Source organism: Oncorhynchus gorbuscha, linkage group LG01 (genome assembly GCF_021184085.1).
Source record: "Oncorhynchus gorbuscha isolate QuinsamMale2020 ecotype Even-year linkage group LG01, OgorEven_v1.0, whole genome shotgun sequence".
Lineage (NCBI taxonomy): Eukaryota > Metazoa > Chordata > Actinopteri > Salmoniformes > Salmonidae > Oncorhynchus > Oncorhynchus gorbuscha.
The window spans coordinates 16724320-16750664 of NC_060173.1; the positions used below are offsets into that span (position 1 = coordinate 16724320).

The 26345-nt window shown below is 44.6% G+C and overlaps 1 protein-coding gene across 4 annotated transcripts; it reads right to left on the reverse strand.

The window, feature by feature from the left end:
* Positions 1-612: 612 nt before the first annotated feature.
* Positions 613-25889, reverse strand: LOC124033795 (retinoblastoma-like protein 2). 4 transcript variants are annotated; one of them, XR_006838456.1, is made up of 22 exons: positions 25273-25889; positions 24039-24169; positions 23397-23597; positions 23045-23109; positions 22155-22283; positions 18033-18193; positions 17804-17868; positions 17576-17720; positions 17303-17466; positions 14169-14382; positions 13772-13909; positions 9089-9253; positions 8814-8901; positions 3814-4050; positions 3348-3601; positions 2928-3104; positions 2697-2768; positions 2399-2495; positions 2000-2277; positions 1702-1875; positions 1102-1397; positions 613-894 (listed from the first exon to the last, which is right to left on the reverse strand). XR_006838456.1 is itself a non-coding variant. In XM_046346131.1 (22 exons), the coding sequence occupies exons 1-22, from the start codon at positions 25408-25410 to the stop codon at positions 1230-1232; spliced, it is 3153 nt and encodes a 1050-aa protein (XP_046202087.1). In that variant the 5' UTR covers positions 25411-25889; the 3' UTR covers positions 613-1229. The 4 variants fall into 4 exon arrangements, 3 of the variants coding, with proteins under 3 accessions (XP_046202087.1, XP_046202073.1, XP_046202097.1); XM_046346131.1 differs by having other exon boundaries at positions 613-1397; positions 3348-3449; positions 3558-3601; XM_046346117.1 differs by having other exon boundaries at positions 613-1397.
* Between the last annotated feature and the right edge of the window lie 456 nt (positions 25890-26345).

The following is a 26345-nucleotide window of genomic DNA, read 5'->3' on the forward strand; positions in this document are numbered from 1 at the left end:
AACTCTGCCAGGAAAAGAAACCTGGCAGAGTTAACAACACCATGTCATCTTCTCTGGTGTTACAAAAACTTGAAAAATACGTATTTGAAATGCTTGCATGTACTCAAGGCCAAACAATGTACAAAATATTTTAAGAACATGGTCATTGTTAAGTGCTTTCTTCTATTCTGACGCAACTCAATAAAAAAAACGAATCTTATAAACTTCTGAGATATGAAATCCTAAATACATACTGAATATGAGTGTAATGATGGATTTTGTCTCAAGAAGAATATCAAAACACTGAAAGGAATTCATTCATAGTATATTGAACAGCTAAATTGTGGGCATGAGCAAGTTAGTAACACTGATAGAATACACTTCAAAATGCATGTGATTTTGAATTATTCTCCACCATATACACAAACTTGCAAAGCTCCACACCAATGGCAGTCCATTCTGTAATTGCTGTGTATTCTAGACAAAATACATTCATTTGACTCTGGACATACACAGTGTACAAAACATTAAGAACACCTGCTCTTTCCATGACATAGACTGACCAGGTGAATCCAGGTGAAAGCTATGATCCGTTATTGATGTTAAATCCACTTCAATCAATGTTGATGAAGAGGAGGAGACGGGTTAAAGAAGGATTTTTAAGCATTGAGACAATTGAGACATGGATTGAAGTGCCTTTGAGTGGGTTATGGTAGTAGATGCCAGGCGCACTACTTTGAGTGTGTCAAGAACTGCAACGCCACCGGGATTTTCACTCTCAAGTTTCCTGTGTGTATCAAGAATGGTCCACCATCCAAAGGACATCCAGCCAACTTGATACAACTGTGGGGAGCATTGGAGGCAACATCAGCCATGCTTTCGACACCTTGTAGTCCATGCCCCAATGAATTGAGACTGTTTTGAGGGCAGAATGGGGGGTGCAATTCAACATTAGGAGGTGTTCCTAATATTTTGTGCACTCGGTGTATATAGAAAAATATGGTGTTAAGGGACACAATCTGGCCATGCTAGAATAGACGGAAGTAACATAAAATCTGTGTAACATAAAATGTTTAACTACCAACCACTAGGATAACTCTGAAATTAAACCATCATACTAACCTTAGACTAGAAGATCTTATCCTTTATGAAAAACAAATGTATCCTCATCAATTTTTGATATTGATGATGTTGCCATGGTGACTACCGACTTCAGTCAGTGGTGTGTTCTGAAAGGGGTGTGTTCAACCTTAGTGGGAGGAGCTACGATCGTTGGCCACATCTTGTAGCCTGTGGAAGAGGGCTGTCTGGTTGTCCGGACACAACCTCTTGGGAGATGGCTCCTCCTCCAGCTGCATACTGCGTTTCTTGGTGGGCGTCTCCCCGGTGCGGATCATACTGTTGATCTCCGCCAGGCGCTGCACATTAAGAGATAGAGGTCAGAGACACAGGTTAGGGAGGTTCATCATCATCATTATCATCACAGGTTAGGTACGGTTCCAGAAACAGTTAGGGTTTCTAGATTAAGGACACTAGTACGAGGCGACATCAAAACCTGGTCCTGAAGCTCCACTATAGGGTGTGTAGGCTTTTGTTCTACCCCAGCATTAACACACCTGATTCAACTAATCAATTAGCCACCGTAAGGCTTTGAAAAATACTGTGCTGAACCAGTGTACATTGTGGGCATGAGTAATGTATGTGTGTGTACTTGTGACTCACGTTGGCTGGGCCGCTGCAGATGTAGTAGAATATCTTGTCCTGTGCGGTAGCGGTGGGTGGGCTGTCACTAGCCTTATGGGGGGAGATATAGATGGAGTGGTTGTGGGACAGGAGGACCCTGCGAGGGGAGTTGGTCCTCAGGGAGGGGTACAGGCACAGGGGAGGAGACTCTAGCTGTCAAGGATAAACACATGCAGCAGAGTTAGTTTTCAAAACAAAAGACAATGCAAAAAGTGAAAGGTTTGCAGAATAGAGGCTAGTTTGTAAACATAACTTCCTTCTTTTCTCTCTCGCTCACCCCTGCAGAGGATGAGCTGGGCGAGTAGCGCAGGGCAAAGTGGCGCATCTGTTTGATGTAGACCCGGTTGTAGAAGTGGATGAGGTCTCCTCGCTCCTCCACCCTTCCCCCAACCACCACTCCCCCTTCATCATCCTGCTGCTGGGAGGGAGGGAGGGATGAGGATGTAGAGAGGAGGGTGGAGGGGGCCAGGGTGGGGGTGGATGGGGTGCTGCCAGGCTGAGGGGTGGGTAGGGTGCTGGTGGAACGCATGGGTACGGGGCTGCTGTCTCCACTTCCTAAGGGGCGTAGAGAGAAAGGGAGATGGAAAATAGCGTTTGTGTGTGTGTGTGTGTGTGTGTGTGTGTGTGTGTGTGTGTGTGTGTGTGAGTGAGTGAGTGTGTGTGTTTGTGTTCCTACCCTCATGGCTGGTCTCTGTAGGAGAACTCTGTCCATTTCTCTCACTGCTTCCTGAGTGACGTCTCTTCCTCCCAGAGATTAACACACTCCTGTAGACCTGGTAAACAAAATCAGACAGCTGGTGGTCCAATGATAGCTTTGCCACTATTCCTTCCAACTGACAATACTTCAGTGTCTATAAGGGAAAAACAATGACGCTGCCACAGTACAATAGGCTCAAACTAGGGCCTGGAGTTATTACTGGTCAGGTCAGGAAAATCTCCTGACCCTAGCCATAAGGCCCTACTACATTACTCACGCTGCTGCTAGCCTGGGGCTGAGAGCGGTAACACTTCATGATGTTCTGGAAGGACTTGTCCTCTTTGGTCACCTTAACAACGGAAGGAAACACAAATACAAGTCTTTAGGAAGAGGACACACAAACAATCTGCATGCTACACATAAACTGCATGGTACAGTACCTTATGCACACGCACACCCCCATAACCCCCACCCCATACAAACATCCAACACACACACTCTAACCTACCTTGGTCATGACGTACACAGCACACATGAGTAGCTGGTCTAGGTGTCGGTCCATCATGAGCTCTGTGTAGTGCACCAGAGAGTACTCGAAACACGTCCAGATCTTCCTCCGCAGCTCACTAGAGATGTCCAGCTTGGCACACATGTCTCTGAGACGCACACTGGCCAGGTGGTACACCTGTTGGCACAGCACAGTGGCTTTAAGTCTTTAAACTCAACCAAAAATCTATAATTTATATATATATAATTTATGGTATGAAGCGCTATAGTTGTATGGTTCTTAAAGCTAGGGCAGAAACAGACTACTAGGACAGATCCAAACGACTTTCTTCATATCCAAAAGATGAGTTAGATTTGTAACATGCCTGAATTATCCCTTTAAATTCCGTGCCAGATGAATATGGTGTTTGTGTTCCCTTACCTTGCGGAAGAACAGCGAGAGGGAACTCTTTTTCTGAGGCCCGTTATTGGACGGGCCATGGGCTGCCGGCTTCTTGATTGGCTTGCCGGCGGCGTGGCTGCCCTGGAGAGTGGGACTTTTCAGGGTGGTGGTCTGTGGTTGGCTGGTCAAAGTGCCAGTCAGGGACTGGGCAGACAGGGGCTGGAGCGTACCTTGTCCCGTCACACTTACCTTGACAGGGATGAAGGTGATGCCTCCGTTCTCATTGGCTATTCCTAAAAAGGTCAGAGGGCATGATATTGCTAATTTATAATATGTAATAATTGTATAGGATTTATCATAGTGTAGCAACCTACATGCTGCATTGGAGTCAGAAATCTCCCTATATAATGCATATAGGAGTCACGCAGTAATTTGGCTGAAGGGGCATAAGGTGTACAAGAAAACATAATGACATACTGTACAGTAATTAATCTGCAAATGTCACCTTGCACAGGTATGGTGACAGTCTGTCCGTTGTTAGCGGTAACTGTGGCAGCTGCCATGGTGACCACAGTCTGTCCAGCAGGGATGGCCTGGGAGGTCCTGAGGTTGGTAGTGAGGTTGGTGGTGGAGGGGTCCGAGGGGGCGTCGCAGGACACATCCACAAACAGCCGTCTCCTGGCCGAGCCCGTGGTGGGGCAGCTGTAGCGGTCCAACATGGTGGTGGTGGAGGTGGACACATCTGGGAGGGAGAGGAAAGGGAGGAGTGACATGGTTAACTTGACTGAGTAACCAACTGACTGTAACCCATTGACTGACTGACTATTTTAATTTATTACACAACAGACTGATAAATTGACTGCCTGACTGGATGACTGATGGCTGGGAATAGCAGCAAGATGGCGCCAACAGAGATGGTTGCCTCGTTTCGAGTCCTTAGGAAACTATGCAGTATTTAGTTTTTTATGTATTACTTCTTACATTGTTATCTCAGGAAGTCTAATTACATACAGCCGGGAAGAACTATTCGATATAAGAGCGACGTCAACTGACCAACATTATGACCAGGAATACCACTTTCCCAAAGCGGATCCTCTGATTGGACCACCACCCAGGACTATGGACCTAATCCCAGAAGCCGACCCAAAACAAAGGCACTGCAGAAGGGGCAGACGGAGTGGCCTCCTGGTCTGGCACCGTGGACGTGCACATCGCCCACCGCTCCCGAGTATACTACTCACTAATGTTCAGTCTCAACAAGGTAGATCAAATTCGAGCAAAGGTTACCTTCCAGAGAGACATCAGAGATTGTAACATTCTCTGTTTCACGGAAACATGGCTCTCTCTGCATATGTTGACGGAATCGGTTCAGCCACTGGGCTTCTCCATGCATCACGCAGACAGAGGTAAACTCCTCTCTGGGAAGAGGAAGGGCGGGGGTGTATGCTTCATGATTAACGACTCATGGTGTAATCATAACAACATACAGGAACTTAAGTCCTTCTGCTCACCAGACCTAGAATTCCTTACAATCAAATGCCAGCCATTTATCTCCCAAGGGAATTATTGTAAATTATTATCACAGCTGTGTACATTCCCCCTCAAGCAGACACCACGACGGCCCTCAAGGAACGTCACTGGACTCTATGTAAATTGGTAACCATATATCCTGATGCTGCATTTATTGTAGCTGGGGATTTTAACAAAGCAAGTTTGAGAACAAGGCTACCTAAATTCTATCAGCATATTGATTGCACTACGTGTGGGTGTAATACACTCGATCATGCATACAAACAGCAAAATGTCGGTATAGAGACAAAGTGAAGTCGCAATTCAACGGCTCAGACATGAGACATATGTGGCAGGGTCTACAGGAAATCACGGACTATAAAAAGAAAACCAGCCACGCTTCCAGACAAACTAAACACTTTCTTTGCCCGCTTTGAGGATAATACAGTGCCATCGTCGCGGCCCACTAACAAGGACTGCCCCCCCCCCCTCTCTTTCTCTGTGGCCGACATGAGTAAAATATTTAAATGTGTTAACCCTCGCAAGGCTGCCGGTCCAGACAGCATCCCTAGCCACGTCCTCAGAGCACACGCAGACCAGCTGGCTAGTGTGTTTACAGACATATTCAAAAGCTCCCTATCCCAGGCTGCTGTCCCCACATGCTTCAAGATGGCCACCATTGTTCCTGTACCCAAGGCCAAGATAACTGAACTAAATGACTAGCACTCACTTCTGTCATCATGAAGTGCTTTGAGAGACTAGTCAAGGATCATCTCACCTCCACCTTACCGGCCACCCTAAACCCACTTCAGTTTGCATTACTCCCCAACAGGTCCAGAGACAATGCAATCGCCATTACAATGCACACTGCCCTATCCCATCTGGACAAGACAAGAGGAATACCTTTGTAAGAATGATGTTCATTGACTAGAGCTCAGTACCCTCCAAGCTCATCATCGAGCTGGTGGCCCTGGGACTCAACCCTACCCTATGCAATTGGGTCCTGGACTTTCTGACGGGCCGCCCCAGGTGGTGAAGGTAGGGAACAACATCTCCACTTCGCTGACCCTCAACACTGGGGCCCCACAAGGGTGTGTGCTCAGCCCCCTCCTGTACTCCCTGTTCACCCATGACTGCGTGGCCATGCACGCCTCCAACTCAATCATCATGTTTGCAGACGACACAACAGTAGTGGGCTTGATTACCAACAACGATGAGACAGGGAGGAGGTGAGGGCCCCCGGAGTGTGGCGTCAGGAAAACAACCTCTTACTCAACGTCAACCAAACAAAGATGAACGTGGACTTCAGGATACAGCAGAGGGAGCACACCCTACTCATATCGAAGGGACAGCAGTGGAGATGGTGTAAAGTTTTAAGTTCCTCACACATCACGAACAAACTGAAATGGTCCACCCATACAGACAGCATGGTGGAGAAGATGCAACAGCGCCTCTTCAACCTCAGGAGGCTGAAGAAATTTGGCTTGTCACCCAATTGAGAGCATCCTGTCGGGCTGTATCACAGCCTGGTACGGCAACCGCACTGCCTTCAACCGCAAAGCTCTCCAGAGGGTGGTGCGGTCTGCACAACACATTACCGGAGGCAAACTACCTGCCCTCCATGATACCTACAGCACCGGATGTCACAGGAAGGCCAAAAAGATAATCAAGGACATCAACCACCCGAGCCACTGCCTGTTCACCCCGCTTCCATCCAGAAGGCAATGTCAGTATAGGTGCATCAAAGCTGGGACCGAGAGACTGAAAAATTCGAGGCCATCAGACTGCTAAACAGCAATCACTAACTCAGAGAGGCTGCTGCCTACATTGAGACCCAATCACTGGCCACTAATAAATGCATCACTAGTCACTTTAAACAATGCCACTTAAATAATGCCACTTTAATAATGTTTACATATCTTACATTATTCATATCACTCAACCATATATTTATAAATTCAGCAAAAAAAGAAATGTTCCTTTTTCAGGACCCTGTCTTTCAAAGATAATTCGTAAGAATCAAAATAACTTCACAGATCTTCACTGTAAAGGGTTTAACTTCTTAGTAACAGGGGGGCAGTATTGAGTAGCTTGGATGAATAAAGTGCCCAGAGTAAACTGCCTGCTACTCTGTCCCAGATGCTAATATATGCATATTATTAGTAGTATTGGATAGAAACACACTTAAGTTTCTAAAACTGTTTGAATGATGTCTGTGAGTATAACAGAACTCTGGCAGGCAAAAACCTGAGACAAATCCAACCAGGAAGTGGGAAATCTGAGGTTTGTGGTTTCATTTAAGTGATTGCCTATCCAATGTGCTGTGTCTATGGGGCCAGATTGCACATCCCAAGGCTTACAGTAGATGTCAACAGTCTTTAGAAAGTTGTTTGAGGCTTCTATTGTGGAAGGTGTGTCGAATAAGAGCTGTTTCAACAAGTGGACTAGGCTGAGGCCAATCAGTTGTTCTATCTATATTTCTACTTTTTGTGACACCTCTCTTTGGTTGGAAAATGGCTGAAGGCTTTCTGTGACTAGTTGCTGTCCTAACATAATGATATGTTCCGCTTTCGCCGAAAAGCCTTTTTGAATTTGGCGCCCTGCACTTTCACTGGCTGTTGGCGAGGTTAAACACTGTTTCCCATGCTTGTTCAATGAACCATAAACAATTAATGAACATGCACCTGTGGAACGGTTGTTAAGACACTAACATCTTACAGAAGGTAGGCAATTACAGTCACAGTTATGAAAACATAGGACACTAAAGAGGCCTTTCTACTGACTCTGAAAAACACCAAAAGAAAGATGCCCAGGGTCCCTGCTCATCTTGATGAACGTGCCTTAGGCATGCTGCAAGGAGGCATGAGGACTGCAGATGTGGCCTGGGCAATAAATTGCAATGTCTGTACTGTGACACGCCTAAAACAGCGCTATAGGGAGACAGGACGGACAGCTGATCGTCCTCGCAGTGGCAGACAACGGGTAACAACACCTGCACCGGATCGGTACATCTGAACATCACACCTGCAGGACAGGTATAGGAGTTACCAGAGTTACACCAGGAACGCACAATCCCTCCATCAGTGCTCAGACTGTCCGCAATAGGCTGGGAGAGGCTGGACTGAGGGCTTGTAGGCCTGTTGTAAGGCAGGTCCTCACCAGACATCAGCGGAAACAACGTCGGCTATGGGCACAAACCCACCGTCACTGGACCAGAAAGGACTGGCAAAAAGTGCTCTTCACTAACAAGTTGTGGTTTTGTCTCACCAGTGATGATGGTCGGATTCGCTTTTATCGTCAAAGGAATGAGCATTACACCGAGGTCTGTACTCTGGAGTGGGATCGATTTGGAGCTGGAGGGTCCGTCATAGTCTGGGGTGGTGTGTCACAGCATCATCGGACTGAGATTGTTGTCATTGCAGGCAATCTCAACGCTGTGCGTTACAGGGGAGACATCCTTCTCCCTCATGTGGTAGCCTTCCTGCAGGCTCATCCTGACATGACCCTCCAGCATGACAATACCACCAGCCATACTGCTCGTTCTGTGCGTGATTTCCTGCAAGACAGGAATATCAGTGTTCTGCCATGGCCAGCGAAGAGCCCGGATCTCAAATCCATTGAGCAAGTCTGGGACATGTCTGTGGAACTTGTTCAGTTTATGTCTCAGTTGTTGAATCTTGTTATGTTCATACAAATACTTACGCATGTTAAATTTGCTGAAAATAAACGCAGTTGACAGTGAGAGGATGTTACTTTTTTTGCAGAGTTTATGTACATATTCTCATTCACCCCTCTAGATTTGTGTGTATTAGGTAGTTGTTGGGAAATTGTTTGATTACTTTTTATTACTGCATTGTCGGAACTAGAAGCACAAGCATTTTGCTGCACTCGCATTAACATTTGCTAACCTTGTGTATGTGACCAATAAAATTTGATTTTGAGCTAAATGACAAACTGACTTTCTGAATAGAGAGCTAACTGACTAATCTTTCCCACCATGGTTGGCGCCCAGGTCAGTGCCATGGTTGCTGGGGGTGAGAGGGGCGGCTCCGTCCCCATCCTCCAGATGCTGTGGTGGCATCACCTGAACATCAATGAGAAAAATTATTATTAAGTACTAATTTCAGTCCAGTCCATCTTTTCCAAGACATTGAATTCAGTATTCCTTTGGTTTCACATGCTTCAGCATGTGGGTGAGAAGTGAGACTTGGCATAATTTTCCTGTCTGTTAAAGTGATGAGGGATTGGGAGGGATACCGTGGATGTCTTACCTCCTGGCAGGAGGGTGGTTGGTTCTTGGCCCCCCTGACACTGTCCCACAGCGGGGATCCCCCCCTCCAGGCCAGGCTCTCCAGAACCTGCTCCTCCACCTGGTTCAGATGCTTCACCACCTTCCTGAACAGACCCTGCTCCACCCGCACCAGCACCTCTATCACCTGAGATACATTACACAGATATGATATATAAACACATGGAAGATCTCAGACAGGGGTTACATACAGTCTAATCAATTACTCGTGACTAGAACAGTCAACACATACAGTATATGTGATGATTCCAAGATGGCGTAGCAGACGTCTTTGTCCTGTCGTGTCCCTTGTATATCTTTTTACATATTTTCTTTGCATATCTTTTAAAAATATTTTTCTAAATACTCTCCTGCAACCCGCCTCACCCAATGCGGCGTGGATCTGTTTTTTTCTAAAGTATTTCTATTTACTTTGGATCTGGAATCCCTCAACTGAAGCTAGCCAGCTAACTAGCTATCAGCTATCAGTCAGCAAACCACTGCTAGCGGTCATCAGCTAACCTTTAGCTCGGAAAGCTCTAGCCAGTTCGTACAACGTGACACAAACAACAGCATAATGGATCTATTTTTCTCTCCATATCCCCGGATTCCTACCGCAAACTCTGAACCTTTTCACCTGGATCTTCGCAACGAACTAACCTCAATCCCGGGTGACTACTCCTGGCTAGCGTTTCCATCCCGGAGCAAGCACCAATTAGCCTGAAGCTAGCCCGGCTAGGGCTCCTAACTAGCCTGAAGCTAGCCCGGCTAGGGCTCCTGGGCTACCACCGAAGCCCACTCCTGGGCTACAATATCCAGACCCCTTCTACAGTCGGTACGGGGCACAGAACCCCGCCGATCCTCTACGACTGGAACAGCGACATAATCTGCCCGAGGATTCCACAGGCCCCTTAGGCGTGACGTCCGCTGAAGGCCCATTCTGTTAACCGTGGCCTGCTAGCTATCTAGAGCTACTTGGAACCCTACTAATCTACGACTGGTCTATCAACGTCACCACACAAGGAGGCAAAAATAGACTTACTTCCATCGTGACGTCCCCCAAAGGATCTTCTGCTAACTTACTAGCCATGGTCTAGTAACTGCTAGCTTGCTAGCCCCGGTCTGCTAACGGCTAGCTTGCTAGCCCTGGTCTGCTAACTGCTAGCTTGTTAGCCCCGGCCTACTAAATGCTAGCTTGTTAGCACCGGCCTGCTAACTGTCTGAATCGCCGTGTCCCCAGCCAGCCCAACCACTCACTGGACCCATTTGATCACTTGGCTATGCATGCCTCTCTATAATATCAATATGCCTCGTCCATTACTGTCCTGGTTAGTGATTACTGTCTTATTTCACTGTAGAGCCTCTAGCCCTGCTCAATATGCCTTAACCAACCATGTTGTTCCACCTCCTATATATGCGATGACATCACCTGGTAAACATTTCTAGAGACTATCTCTCTCTCATCATTACTCAATGCCTAAGTTAACCTCCAATGTACTCACATCCTACCTTACCTTTGTCTGTACACTATGCCTTGAATCTATGCTTTCGTGCCCAGAAACCTGCTCCTTTTACTCTCTGTTCTGAACGTGCTAGACGGACAGTTCGTATAGTCTTTAGCCGTACCCTTATCCTACCTCTCCTCTGTTCCTCTGGTGATGTAGAGGTTAATCCAGGTCCTGCAGTGCCTAGCTCCACTCCCACTCCTCAGGTGCTCTCATTTGTTGACTTCTATAACCGTAAAAGCCTTGGTTTCATGCATGTTAACATTAGAAGCCTCCTCCCTAAGTTTGTTTTACTCACTGCTTTAGCACACTCTGCCAACACCGTTGCTGCTTGCTATAGACCACCCCGGCCATCCTACAGTCTAAGCTTGATGCCTTCAATCTCACACCAATTATCAATGAACCTACCAGGTACAACTCCAAATCCATAAACACGGGCACCCTCATAGATATCATCCTAACTAACTCGCCCTCCAAATACACCTCTGCTGTTTTCAATCAAGATCTCAGCGATCACTGCCTCATTGCCTGCATCCGTAATGTGTCTGCGACCAAACGACCACCCCTCATCACTGTCAAACGCTCCCTAAAACACTTCTGCGAGCAAGCCTTTCTAATCGACCTGGCCGGGGCATCCTGGAATGACATTGACCTCATCCCATCAGTAGAGGATGCCTGGTTATTCTTTTAAAGTACCTTCCTCACTAGTTTAATTTTTTTGTTGTTGCCGTAGGCAAGTCAGTTAAGAAATAAGAAATTCTTATTTTCAATGACGGTCTAGGAACAGTGGGTTAACTGCCTGTTCAGGGGCAGAACGACAGATTTGTACCTTGTCAGCTCGGGGGTTTGAACTTGCAACCTTCCGGTTTCTAGTCCAATACTCTAACCACTAGGCTACTCTGCCGCCCCAATAAGCATGATCCATTCAAAAAATATAGAACTAGAAATAGATATAGTCCTTGGTTCACTCCAGACCTGTCTCCAGACCTGTCTAAGGATAGCTTTTTCAAACATAAATTTGCATCCTGTTGTACAAACTGAAAAAAGTTCTGGGACACTGTAAAGTCGATGGAGAATAAGAGCACCTCCTCCCAGATGCCCACTCCGCTGAGGCTAGGAAATACTGTTACCACCGATAAATCCACTATAATTGAGAATTTCAAGAAGCGTTTCTCCACGGCTGGCCATGCTTTCCACCTGGCTACCCCTACCCCGGTCAACTGCCCGGCACCCTCCACAGCAACCCGCCCAAGCCCCCAACATTTCTCCTTCACCCAAATCCAGATAGCTGATGTTCTGAAAGAGCTACAAAATCTCTACCCCTACAAATTAGCTGGGCTGGACAATCTGGACCCTCTCTTTCTAAAATGATCTGCCAAAATTGTTGCAACCCCTATTACTAGTCTGTTCAACCTCTCTTTTGTATCGTCTGAGATTCCCAAAGATTGGAAAGCTGCAGTCATCCCCCTCTTCAAAGGGGGCGACACTCGAGACCCAAACTGCTACAGACCTATATCTATCCTACCCTGTCTTTCTAAGGTCTTCGAAACCAATTTATCTAACAGATTACCGACCATTTTGAATCCCACCGTACCTTCTCCGCTATGCTATCTGGTTTCAGGGCTGGTCATGGGTGCACCTCAGCCATGCTCAAGGTCCTAAACAATATCATAACCGCCATCGATAAGAGACATTACTGTGCAGCCATATTCATCAACATGGCCAAGGCTTTCGAATCAGTCAATCACCACACTCTTATTGGCAGACTCGACAGCCTTGGTTTCTCAAACGTTTGCCTCGCCTGGTTTACCAACTACTTCTCTGATAGAGTTCATTGTGTCAAATAGGAGGGCCTGTTGTCCAGACCTCTGGCAGTCTCTATGGGGGTGCCACAGGGTTCAATTCTCAGTCCGACTCTTTTCTCTGTATACAGCAATGATGCCACTCTTGCTGCTGGTGATTCTCTGATCCACCTCTACGCGGACGACACCATTCTGTATACTTCTGGCCCCTCTATGGACACTGTGTTAACTAACCTCCAGACAAGCTTCAATGCCATACAATTCTCCTTCTGTGACCCCCAACTGCTCTTAAATGCAAGTAAAACTAAATGCATACTGTTCAATCGATCACAGCCCAAATCCGCCCGCCCATCCAGCATCACTACACTGGACTAGAGGTCGACCGATATCGGCTTCCTATATCGCAACACATGTGCAACACACATGCTGCCAAACATACCCTCGTAAAACTGACCATCCTACCGATCCTCGACTTCGGCGATGTCATCTATATAATAGCCTCCAACACTCTACTCAACAAATTGGATGCAGTCTATCACAGTGCGATCCGTTTTGTCACCAAAGCCCCATACACTACCCACCACTGCGACCTGTATGCTCTCGTTGGTTGGCTTTCATACTCATCGCCAAACCCACTGGCTACAGGTTATCTACAAGTCTCTGCTAGGTAAGGCCCCGCCTTATCTCAGCTCACTGGTCACCATAGCAGCACCCACTTGTATCACACGCTCCAGCAGGTATATCTTACTGGTCACCCCCAAAGCCAATTCCTCCTTTGGTCGCCTTTCCTTCCAGTTCTCTTTTGCCAATGACTGGAACGAACTGCAAAAATCACCGAATCTGGAGACTCATATCTCCCTCACTAGCTTTAAGCACTAGCTGTCAGAGCAGCTCACAGATCACTGCACCTTTACATAGCCCACCTGCAAACAGCCCATCTATCTACCTCATCCCCATACTGTATTTATTTATTTATTTATTTATCTTGCTCCTTCACAACCCAGTATCTCTACCTGCACATTCATCTTTTGCATATCTACCATTCCAGTGTTTAGTTGCTATATTGTAATTACATCATCACCATGGCCTATTTATTTCCTTAACTCTCTTATCTTACCTCATTTGCACTCACTGTATATAGACTTTTTGTTTTATTTTTTCTACTGTATTATTGACTGTATGTTTTGTTTATTCCATGTGTATCTCTGTGTTGTTGTATGTGTCGAATTGCTATGCTTTATCTTGGCCAGGTCACAGTTGCAAATGAGAACTAGTTCTCAACTAGCCTACCGGCTTAAATAAAGGTGAAATAAAATAAAAATATAAAGTACAAATACAGATATAAGTACAAGTATGTACCTTATAAAAGTGGTATGCAGGGAGCTGGAAAATGTGTATGATTCGTGGGAAGTCCCCTGGGGGTCGGTAGGAGAAGATGACAATCTCCAGACAGCAGGCCAGCAGAGAGCGCTGGAACACATCCTGTTCCAGAATACCCTAAGGACAGACACCAGAACACAGGGTTGATTGTTCATATTTTACAAGCAAGACTGGCAGGGACAACGGTGTCATAAGGTGTCATAACATGCAATATCTCAACATATGGATCAATTTAAACACATCTGTGAACCAAAAATACAAGAGCGTAACTTGGACCTTTCCATAAATCATGCTTTGACGTCAATGGGAAACATCTGTGAAATTTCTAGTTAGTTACAGCAAACTGAGCTAAGCTAGTTGGGCAGGTGAGACTCACAGAGAGATCCAAGTTGCCCAGTCTCTTCTTCTCCTGGTCAATGACGGCCTCCAGGGTTTTATAGTAGAGCGCCTCTGCCAGGCAGAAGTACACTGCGATGTCTTTCCCCAGTCCTGCGTTCTCTTCCCAGTTGCCCTCATAGTGCTGGCAGAAGAGCTGACACATGTCCTTCAGCCTAGTGGAGATGACCTCACTGGGGTCTCTGGCACACGACCTGACACAAGACAACACAGATGAATGTACTCTTACCACACCACTGCTGTTACAACACCACTGCTGTTACAACACCAGTGATGTTACTACACCACTGCTGTTACTACACCACTGCTGTTACTACACCACTGCTGTTACAACACCACTGCTGTTACTACACCAGTGCTGTTACTACACCAGTGCTGTTACTACACCAGTGCTGTTACAACACCAGTGCTGTTACTACACCAGTGCTGTTACTACACCAGTGCTGTTACAACACCAGTGCTGTTACAACACCAGTGCTGTTACAACACCAGTGCTGTTACTACACCAGTGCTGTTACAACACCAGTGCTGTTACAACACCACTGCTGTTACAACACCACTGCTGTTACTACACCACTGCTGTTACTACACCACTGCTGTTACTACACCACTGCTGTTACAACACCAGTGCTGTTACAACACCAGTGCTGTTACAACACCAGTGTTGTTACTACACCAGTGCTGTTACTACACCAGTGCTGTTACAACACCAGTGCTGTTACAACACCAGTGCTGTTACTACACCAATGCTGTTACAACACCACTGCTGTTACAACACCCAAGCTGTTACAACACCCCTGCTGTTATATCGTAGTTCCTGAAAAAACAACACTACTTAACTGCCTGTCTGCCTCCTGCACAGCTAAGCCAGTGTTTGCAATGATGATGAAAAGACAACATTCAATCGCTGTTTAGACTGCATGTCTGTGTCTTGCTGCGTTCCACCTCTGGGCAGATGAACATTCTAAGCAGCCATAGCTATGTCACAGGCCATATATGCAGATATACAGTTGAAGTCGGAAGTTTACATTCACCTTTGCCAAATACATTTAAACTCAGTTTTTCACAATTCCTGACATTTAATCCTAGTAAACATTCCCTGTCTTAGGTCAGTTAGGATCACCACTTTATTTAAGAATGTGAAATGTCAGAATAATAATAGAGAGAATTATTTATTTCAGCTTTTATTTATTTCATCACATTCACAGTGGATCAGAAGTTTACATACACTCAATTAGTATTTGGTAGCATTACCTTTAAATTGTTTAATTTGGGTCAAACATTTCGGCTAGCCTTCCACAAGCTTCCTACAATAAGTTGGGTGAATTTTGACCCATTACTCCTGACAGAGCTGGTGTAACTGAGTCAGGTTTGTAGGCCTCCTTGCTCACACACACTTTTTCAGTTCTGCCCACAAATGTTCTATGGTATTGAGGTCAGGGCTTTGTGATGGCCACTCCAATACCTTGACTTTGTTGTCCTTAAGCCATTTTGGAAGTATGCCACTTTGGAAGTATGCTTGGGGTCATTGTCCATTTGGAAGACCCATTTGCGACCAAGCATTAACTTCCTGACTGAGATATTGCTTCAATATATCCACATCATTTTCCATCTTCATGATGCCATCTATTTTGTGAAGTGCACCAATCCCTCCTGCAGCAAAGCACCCCCACAACATGATGCTGCCACCCCCGTGCTTCAAGGTTGGGATGGTGATCTTCAGCTTGCAAGCCTCCCCCTTTTTCCTCCAAACACAATGATGGTCAATATGGTCAAACAGTTCTATTTTTGTTTCATCAGAACAGAGGACATTTCTCCAAAAAGTACGATCTTTGTCCCCATGTGCAGCTGCAATCCGTAGTCTGGCTTTTAAATGGCGGTTTTGAAGCAGTGCCTTCTTCCTTGCGGAGCAGCCTTTCAGGTTATGTCGATATAGGACTTGTTTTACTGTGGATATAGATAATTTTGTACCTGTTTCGTCCAGCATCTTCACAAGGTCCTTTGCTGTTGTCTGGGATTGATTTGCACTTTTCGCGCCAAAGTACGTTCATCTCTAGAAGACAGAACGCGTCTCCTTCCTGAGCGGTATGACGGCTGCGTGGTCCCATGGTGTTTATGCTTGCGTACTATTGTTTGTACAGATGAACGTGGTACCTTCAGGCGTTTGAAAATTGCTCCCAAGGATGAACCAGACTTGTGGAGGTCTATACATTTTTTTTTCTGAGGTCATTGCTGATTTTTTTGGATTTCTCCATGATGTCAAGCAAAGAGGCCCTGAGTTTAAAGGTAGGCCTTGAAATACATCCACAGGTACACCTCCAATTGACTCAAATTATGTCAATTAGCCTATCAGAAGCTTCTAAAGTCATGACATCATTTTCGGGAATTTTCCAAGCTGTTTAAAGGCACAGTCACCATAGTGTATGTAAACGTCTGACCCACTGGAATTGTGATACAGTGAATTACAAGTGAAATAATCTGCCTGTAAACAATTGTTGGAAAAATGACTTGTGTCATGCACAAAGTAGATGTCCTAACCTACTTGCCAAAACTATAGTTTGTTAACAAGAAATTTGTGGAGTGGTTGAAAAACAAGTTTTAATGACTCCAACCTAAGTGGATCTAAACTTCTGACTTCAACTGTGGCTGCATGTAACTCAGCAGCTAAGAAGATCATGCAATCGCCAGACTGCCTGTTTGTGTCGTGCTTATGTTTGCAATACTGACAACAAAGTTTATATGAACATGTCGATAATGTATTTTGTGTAAAACATGTAAATAGCTGCATGTAGCCTACCCCATCCTGAAAAAGGAACATGAAATGGTGCTTTTGCTTACTGAGACAGGGAACGCAATAGTGAGAACAGTTTTGGGTACAACATGACGTTTGTAGGCTACACCAGCGACCAGACAAAGGCGATGAAGGAAGGGGGAGAGGCAGCGCAGCACTCAGCACAGCAGCTACATTGGCAGCGGAGTGGGCACTCAGCTAAATAAAAAACAATCCTGCTCATGCACAGAAATATCAGTCATTTTTGCCTGGGCAAATTGTGATAGAGAAACTCCGTATCCGTAGACACTCTGTAAATGTATTATTTGTATGGTGTGCAATACCTCAGTAAGTCTTTGAGTCTCCGGCTGGGGCCGCGCTTCAGTCCAGTGAGCAGGCTGTGTAGTCGACCAACACTCTGCATGGCAGTAGAGACCGGCATACACAGACTGTTGTCCTGGACATAATTACGACCCGTAAAGGAAGTGGACACCTTCAGGACTGGGGCCTACAGTGCACACACAGGAGACATAACACAGGTATTACTGTACATATGATTGAATTCAGACTCAAAGACACAAGTAACGGATGTGTGTGTGTGTGTGTGTGTGTCTTACAGTCTGACTGTTGTAGAGTCTGTATGCTGAGGCGTCCTGGTTCTCACAGAGACAGGGGCCTGGGGTGCCCTCTCCCAAAAATATCCTATCATCCAGACCTCCAGTGGCCAGAACATGCTCCTCATACACACGGCCTATGGACACACTACACAAACAAATGTATACACAAATATATGAGTAATGTCACTCAAAAGACTATCAATATAGTCTAATAGGATTGACACATACGAACTGTCTCCAAAATTCATAGGATCTAAGAAGCCAGTCAAGCTCTCTTCTTTCCCTTTGAGAATCTGTTGAGGACACAGAATATCCAAGATGAGGCAGAGCATACAAGTAGGACTGAGGCGCGCGTGTGTGTGTATGTGTGTGTGTGTGTACGTGCCTGTGCGTGTGTTTGAGTGCATCTGTATGTGTGGCTGTGTGACCCATGTGTGTGTGTGTGTGTTTGCCTAACCTTCTTATGGAAGAGTCTACTGATGAAGGGTTTCCAGAAGTGTTCCTTCACACCTTTGGCCTCCAGCACCAGGCCATCATGCAGTTCACACAGCTGCTCTATGAAGCAGTAAGGCCCTGCAGTGGGCTTGTAGTCCTTACTGCTGAAGTCCTCAGGAAGGCCTGGGGATCAGAGGAGACATAATAGCTTCCTGCATTAGATGCGTGATAAGGTATTTCAGTAACTATGCATATTTGTATACACAAACGTACCATAGATTTAACATACTCTACACACGCAGGGTAGCATATACTAGAGGTCGGCATGGCCGATTAATTAGGGCCGATTTCAAGTTTTTAAAACAATCGGTAGTCTGCATTTTTGGACGCCGATTACATTGCAATCCATGAGGAGACTGCTTGGCAGGCTGACCACCTGTTACACGAGTGCAGCAAGGAGCCAAGGTAAGTTGCTAGCTAGAATTAAACTTATCTTATAAAAAACAATCAATCTTAACATAATCACTAGTTATCTACACATGGTTGATGATATTACTAGTTTAACTAGCTTGTCCTGCGTTGCATATAATCAATGCGGTGCCTGTTAATTTATCATAGAATCACAACCTACTTCGCCAAACGGTTGATGATTTAACAAAAGCGCATTCGCGTCAGGGTTTATGCAGCAGTTTGGGCTGCCTGGCTCGTTGCAAACTGTGTGAAGACCATTTCTTACTAACAAAGACCGTAATTAATTTGCCAGAATTGTACATAATTATGACATAACATTGAAGGTTGTGCAATGTAACAGCAATATTTAGACTTAGGGTTGCCACACATTTGATAAAATACGTAACGGTTCCGTATTAAACTGAAAGAATAAACGTTTTGTTTTCTAAATTATAGTTTCCGGATTTGAGCATATTAATGACCTAAGGCTAGTATTTCTGTGTTATTATATTATAATTAAGTCTATGATTTGATAGAGCAGTCTGACTGAGCGGTGGAAGGCAGCAGCAGGCTCATAAGAATTCATTTAAACAGCACTTTCCTGTGTTTGCCAACAGCTCTTCGCAATGCTTGAAGCACAGCGCTGTTTATGACTTCAAGCCTGTCAACTCCCGAGATTAGGCCGGCAATAGTATAGTGCCTATAAGAACATCCAATAGTCAAAGGTATATGAAATACAAATGGTTTAGAGAGAAATAAAAGTGTTCATTCAGTATTGTTGTAATTGTCATTATTACAAATATATATATATAAAAATCATCCGATTAATCAGTATTGACTTTTTTGGTCCTCCAATAATCGGTATCCGTGTTGAAAAATCATAATCGGTCGACCTCTAGTGTGTACGGCCCAGTTCATCACTGGGGCCAAGATCCCTGCCACCCAGGACCTCTACACCAGGCGTGTCAGAGGAAGGCCCTAAAAATTGTCAAAGACTCCAGCCACCCAAGTCATAGACTGTTCTCTCTGCTACTGCATGGCAAGCAGTACGGATGTTTCCAAGTCGAAACACCAATAGGACCCTGAACAGCTTCTGCCTCAAGCTAGAAGACTGCTAAATAGTTAGTTAAATAGTTAACCAATAGCTACATGGAGTATCTACATTGATCCTGTTTTTCACAAAAATTTGACTCATCACATATGCTGCATTTCCTGTTTATTATCTATCCCGTTGCCTAGTCACTTTATCCCGACCTTCAGTGCATTTGGAAAGCATTCAGACCCCTTCCCTTTTCCACATATTGTTATGTTATTTCCGCCTTATTCAAAAAATGAAAAATAATAATACAAATAAATCCTCATCAATCTATACACAATAACCCATAATGACAAAGTGAAAACAAGTTTAGAAATTTTAGCAAATGCATTAAAAATAAAAACTGAAATAACTTATTTACGTAAGTATTCAGACCCTTTGCTATGAGACTCGAAATTGAGCTCAGGTGCATCCTGTTTCCATTGCTCATCCTTGAGATGTTTCTACAAGTTGATTGAAGTCCACCTGTGGTAAATTCAATTGATTGGGCATGATTTGCAAAGGCACACACTTGTCTATATAAGGTCTCACAGTTGACAGTGCATGTCAGAGCAAAAACCAAGCCATAAGGTTGAAGGAATTGTCCGTAGAGCTCCGTAACAGGATTGTGTCGAGGCACAGATCTGGGGAAGTCCACCAAAAAATGTCTGCAGCATTGAAGGTCCCCAAGAACACAGTGGCTTCCATCATTCTTAGATGGAAGAAGTTTGGAACCACCAAGGCGCCGGGCCAAACTGAGCAATCGGGGGAGATGGGCCTTGGTCAGGGAGGTGACCAAGAACCCGACGGTTAATCTGACAGAGCTCCTGAGTTCCTCTGTGGAGATGGGAGAACCATGACAACCATCTCTACAGCACTCCTCCAATCAGGCCTTTATGGTAGAGTAGCCAGATGGAAGCCACTCCTCAGTAAAAGACACAGGACAGTCCACTTGGAGTTAGCCTAAAGGCACCTAAAGACTATCAGGCCATGAGAAACAATATTCCCTGGTCTGATGAAACCAAGATTGAACTCTTTGGCCTGAATGCCAAGTGTCACGTCTGGAGGAAACCTGGCACCAACCCTATGGTGAAGCATGGTGGTGGCAGCATCATGCTGTGGGAATGTTTTTCCGTGGCAGGAACTGGGAGACTAGTCAGGATCAAGGGAAAGATAAATGAAGCAAAGTAAAGAGAGATCCTTGATTAAAACCTGCTCCAGAGCGCTCAGTACCTCAGACTATGTCGAAGGTTCACCTTCCAACAGGACAAAGACCCTAAGCACACTGCCAAGACAACGCAGGAGTGGCTTCGGGACAAGTCTCTGAATGTCCTTGAGTGGCGCGGCCAGAGCCCGGACTTGAACCCGATCAAACATCTTTGGAGAGACCTGAAAATAGCTGTGCAGCGACGCTCCCCATCCAACCTGACAGAGCTTGAGAGAATCTCCAAAGAATGGGAGAAACTCCCCAAATACTTATGTAAATGTCATATTTCCGTTTTAATTTCTCATACATTTTGCAACCTTTCCAAAAACCTGTTTTTACTTTGTCATTATGAGGGGAACAATTTCATAAAATGTTACAATAAGGCTGCAACGTAACAAAATGTGGAAAAAGTAAAGAGGTCTGAATACTTTCTGAATGCACTGTATGTACATATCTACCTCAATTACCTTGTACCCCTGCACATTGCCTCGGTACTGGTACCCCGTGTGAATAGCTAAGTTCTTACTCAATTTGTATTTATTCCTTATTTTTTATTTCTCTATTTTTTTCTACTGTTTCAAAAAACATTTTCTCTGCATTGTTGGGATATAGGCCAACGAAGGGGATATAGGCCTATGAAGGGGATATAGGCCAACGAAGGGGATATAGGCCCACGGAAGGGGATATAGGCCTATGAAGGGGATATAGGCCAACGAAGGGGATACAGGCCAACGAAGGGGATATAGGCCTATGAAGGGGATATAGGCCAACGAAGGGGATATAGGCCAACGAAGGGGATATAGGCCTATGAAGGGGATATAGGCCAACGAAGGGGATATAGGCCAACGAAGGGGATATAGGCCCACGGAAGGGGATATAGGCCTATGAAGGGGATATAGGCCAACGAAGGGGATACAGGCCAACGAAGGGGATACAGGCCAACGAAGGGGATATAGGCCAACGAAGGGGATATAGGCCAACGAAGGGGATATAGGCCAACGAAGGGGGTATAGGCCAACGAAGGGGGTATAGGCCAACGAAGGGGATATAGGCCTATGAAGGGGATATAGGCCTATGAAGGGGATATAGGCCAACGAAGGGGATATAGGCCTATGAATGGGATATAGGCCAACAGAGGGGATTTAGGCCTAGCGAGGGGATATAGGCCTAGGGAGGGGATATAGGCCTGCGGAGGGGATATAGGTCCTCAAAGGGGATATAAGCCTATGGAGGGCATATAGGCCTACGGAGGGGATGCAGGCCTACGGATGGGATGCAGTCCTATGAGGGGGATGCGGACCTACGAAGGGGATGTAGGCCTACGGAGGGGATACAGGCCGACGGAGGGGATTTAGGCCTAAGGAGGGGATGTAGGCCTATGGAGGGGATATAGGCGTGGGCTGGGAGTGCACCTTTGAAGTTGGGGTTGAGCAGCTCCTTCCTGGTATTACAGAGCAGGGCGTTGGAGAAGACCAGGTCCAGAGCACACAGAAGGAGATGGTACGAATTCACTAGGTCATCACTGATCATAGGGAAGTTTCCTGGCAGAGGGAGAGAGAGAGAGAAGCGACAAGTCAGAGAAATGTAGGAGACATAATCATACATAGGATTTTATTGTGCTTTTCTAAAGACTTTTCTAAAGACGCTTTGACACAACGGACAATGGAATCCCCCTCAATGATCTGGTCATTCCAATAAAGCTTGTTGAATAGAATTCATCTGAAGGATTGAGGTCTTGTATTGACTGCAGTAGTGCTGGTAGCCTCAAACATTGATTTTGCTCGCTGCAATTAGCGTACCAAAATGTCACCGCAAATGTATCTTTCTGAATGTAGCAATCACTGGCTTCCAAGCTAAATAGGCTGCTCTGTCGTATTGCCAACTATTATAAACACATGTGCCTGCTGGCAGTGCTAAATCCAAGCTGTGACACAGGCAAGTCCTGACCTGCCCCAATGCAATATGTTGCCAAGATAATGGATACACCCTGAAGGATCTGACTGTGTGTGTTTGTGTGTTATTATTAATGATTAAAGAGATAAAAAGGACACATCTACAGTATTTGCCTTTGCACCTGGTCTCCTGCTGATGGCAAGACATCAGTGCAGGCCTTGGCATGCCCAGTGTAGAGTACCTAGCCCTTGTCACTGACTTATACTTTGACTGTAACCAAGCAGCAAACACTTCAAATACAATCAAACCAGCCTTTTCTCCTTCAAAGTACCCCACTGAGCCCTAGCCCTTTCCCTCTGTCCTCCCCTCTTTTCCTGTATTTTACAATGAACAAAACAGACGTACTCACCTTTAGCGTGGACAAACAGAATCCAGCAGAAGTTGAAGACTTCAGCAACGGTGCAGGGATGGCGTCTAAATCAGAATAAGTCCATACATAAATTTAATCAGAATAAATCCATACATAAGTTTAATCAGAATAAGTCCATACATAAATTAAATCAGAATAAATCCATACATAAGATTAATCAGAATGCTTAAGCATGGTCAAGCAGACTGACCGCATTGATCAGAGATATTTCGCGATCAGGCTGGCACCAGGAAAGAAACCCCTTGGCTTTTTCAAGAGTGGCCAAACGACAGTATAAAATAGTAAAGCATCAGAAGTTCATATCTATCTACAGTATCAACAACTGACTCACCTCTGTTTGCTGCTCCTGTGGACTCTGGGCGGTTCATCCGAGGGCGCCTTAAAGATGGCTTTGAAGATGGGGACGTATTTCTTGAAGATGACGGCGGAAACTGTGAAATTTCTCTCCAGCTTCTCCGTGCTGTGGCGGAAGTCCTGAGGAAGACTGGCCATATCCTGCCATTTCTTTATCTTGTTGAAGAACTCAATGAGGCTGGAATCAGAGAACAGGGCAACTGTTTGGGTAATTCCATTAGTACTGTATTTTACTGTTCTTTAAATTATACATTACAACAAATAGATATGATTAGTTGATGTGTGGTCATTTGTTCAGCATTTTTAAACATTAATACATAATTTATTGCACAAAGAACCAGGCTGGAACAAGAATCTAAGATCTGGCCTAGATACCATATAGACATGTATGAAAGTCAATGATGAATTTGGATGAGGATTTGGGTCCTACAATAAATTGTGTATTGTATGATGTGGGATACCTTTAGGGCCAGTTTCCTGGACACAGAATTAGCTTAGTCCTGGATTAAGAGGCACGTTCAGTGTGTAATCTCCATTAAACACACTGTTTTGTTGAGGATTTCGCTTAATCTGAATTTGGCAAACCAGACCATTTAGATAAGTGCATGGACGTACGTACCTTTGTTCTGAACAGCGGAGTATTCGGGTCAGGGAGACGTAGTTTCCCTCTGCAGTACCCTTATCCACTGTTGGTACTGGTGTTCTACAGGCCACATAAATGGCACAGGCCAGCCAGTGTAGGCCACTGCCCTGTGTGTGTGTATGTGTGAACGAGAGTGTGAGAGAGGTTCAATGATTGTTCTGTAACAGGGTTCTCTCTCAATAGTAAGTCAGAGCTGATGGGGCCAGGGACTAGAGTTGTCATGTTGGAAATTCTCCCCTCAAGGGGTTTCTTATTTTCTTCATATTACCTTATGCAACCAAAAAAAACATTAAGATGTACACAAATATATATACACATAGTGATTATAATGACTACTATTACCATTCGCTGCTGTGGTGATTATTACCATTCGTAATTATCCTGCTACCAGCCACTTTCTATCCCTGTTCAATTATTATGATTATCATTATTGCCATTGGTATTTATACTGCTACTACTAGTCAATTTTATCACACTTCACATGTTCATACCTACCTCAATCACTCCAGTACCCCTGCAGATTATATTAATGGTACTGGCACTGACCTTTATATAACTGCATACTCATGTATTTCTTATCTCCTATTTCATGTGTTTTTTTATTCTGAGCTATATTATTACCTTTATTCTGCATTGCAGAGAATGAGCTGGCAAGTTAAGCCTTTCACTGTACTGTACACCTGCTGTATCCTGTGCATGTGACAATAAAACGTTGAAACTTGAAATAGGCACACCACTGCATATCCCTACGGACATTTTTTAATTAGGCCAATGTAAAATGTACACTGTCATTTGAATTTAGGGGTTGCGGACTATATTATAACAATATATTATAGAACATTTCAACAACATAATAGGCTAAAAACGGAATTATGTTAAACGTTTGATCATATTCAGTGTTAGTCCTAACCTAGTCCTATTCTAGACCCTGAGATTGGTCCGCCTCCAAACCTGACCAACACCGGAAAACTCCTCCCCTTTCCATAGACAAATATTAGCAATAATGCCGTTTTATGATATATTTATGCAAATCTACAAAAAATATTAGAAGCTGCGTCTTTAAATAGAAAATGTCACGACTTAACATATGTGTCATATAAGGTAGAGGCGAGGCAGACTACACGTGAACTACTGCTAAACCGGTTGCCAAAATAGGAACAATTATAATATATTGTACAATATACAATAAAACAGACATAATTAGGCATACCTCTAATGTGTATTTTTTTCTTATGCTTTCGTAACTCCTCCATGCTTCGTTGCTCGCCTCCACGTCCATATTCAAAGCTCGACAGAGTTCTTCAAACCCCAGCCTTATTTTCTGCAAAAAGTCTTCCTCCTCGTTCATTTCAAATGTGTGTCAAAAACGTCGGGGCAAATAGATTCGTGTACAAATAACAATGAGGTTGCAGAGCAGAGTCGACTCAAGTGCGGTTTGTTACAAAGTACATTGAAACAATGTTACTATTCGTACATTTTGAGCACCGATATACAGTGCTGTACAGTGTAGCCATTTAAATGTCATTTGAGTGAAAGCTACTATCGTGCGTAGAAGACTACGCCAAATGCTAGCGTACAGTACAACGTCACATTTTGGATGGTATGTTGTTTGGTGAATGCAACATCATGCGTACAGGAGGTTTCCTCCCACAAAAAATGCGTTCGGGTGTTTATACTCAACATTCGACGATCAACAACGTATGCCAGCCACTACATACTAAAATACATCTGATAACTGTGATACTTTCCTTTTTAGATGGATATTTTTACAAATGTCCCATTCTGGCCACTATAGGGTGTAACTTTGTAGCAACCACCACCCACGTGCCTGCCAGTCAACGTTCAAGTGCTGTGCAGGAAACTTGGTAGCAACTATGTAACAACAACTTGCATTTTAGCCCAATAGGCCGCCAGATGTCGCTTTTATTCGTTTTACATGGCTTGTCATCTGCAGTAATAGTGCCATCAGGCGGACGGTTGGGCTACTTGCAGCTATATGCAGATTGAAATTATACAATGTAAAACGTGAAAATCCTTTGTGGTTCTTTTGTTCCATCAACACTGCATCTAATATTTATTAAATGGCATCTTCTTTTGTCAGGCAACTCATTGTTGAAAAACACAACAATGTTTATCAGCACAAAGGAATGTCCCACTAGATTAGATTGCTATGCAATGAGTGGCATGGGAAGGGACAAGCATTTTTTAATTTGTATTGTATTTAAATAAAGGTATTTAACTAGGCAAGTCAATTAAGAACAAATTCTTATTTACAATGACGGC

Coding starts and splice junctions, on each gene's coding strand:
- LOC124033795 (XM_046346117.1), bottom strand. CDS start 25,410: ATGAACGAGGAGGAAGACTTTTTGCAGAAAATAAGGCTGGGGTTTGAA. Junction 14,383..17,302: donor AGACTCAAAGACTTACTGAG/GTATTGCACACC, acceptor GTCTTGTGTCAG/GTCGTGTGCCAGAGACCCCA. Junction 4,051..8,813: donor TGACCTGGGCGCCAACCATG/GTGGGAAAGATT, acceptor TCTCCCTCCCAG/ATGTGTCCACCTCCACCACC.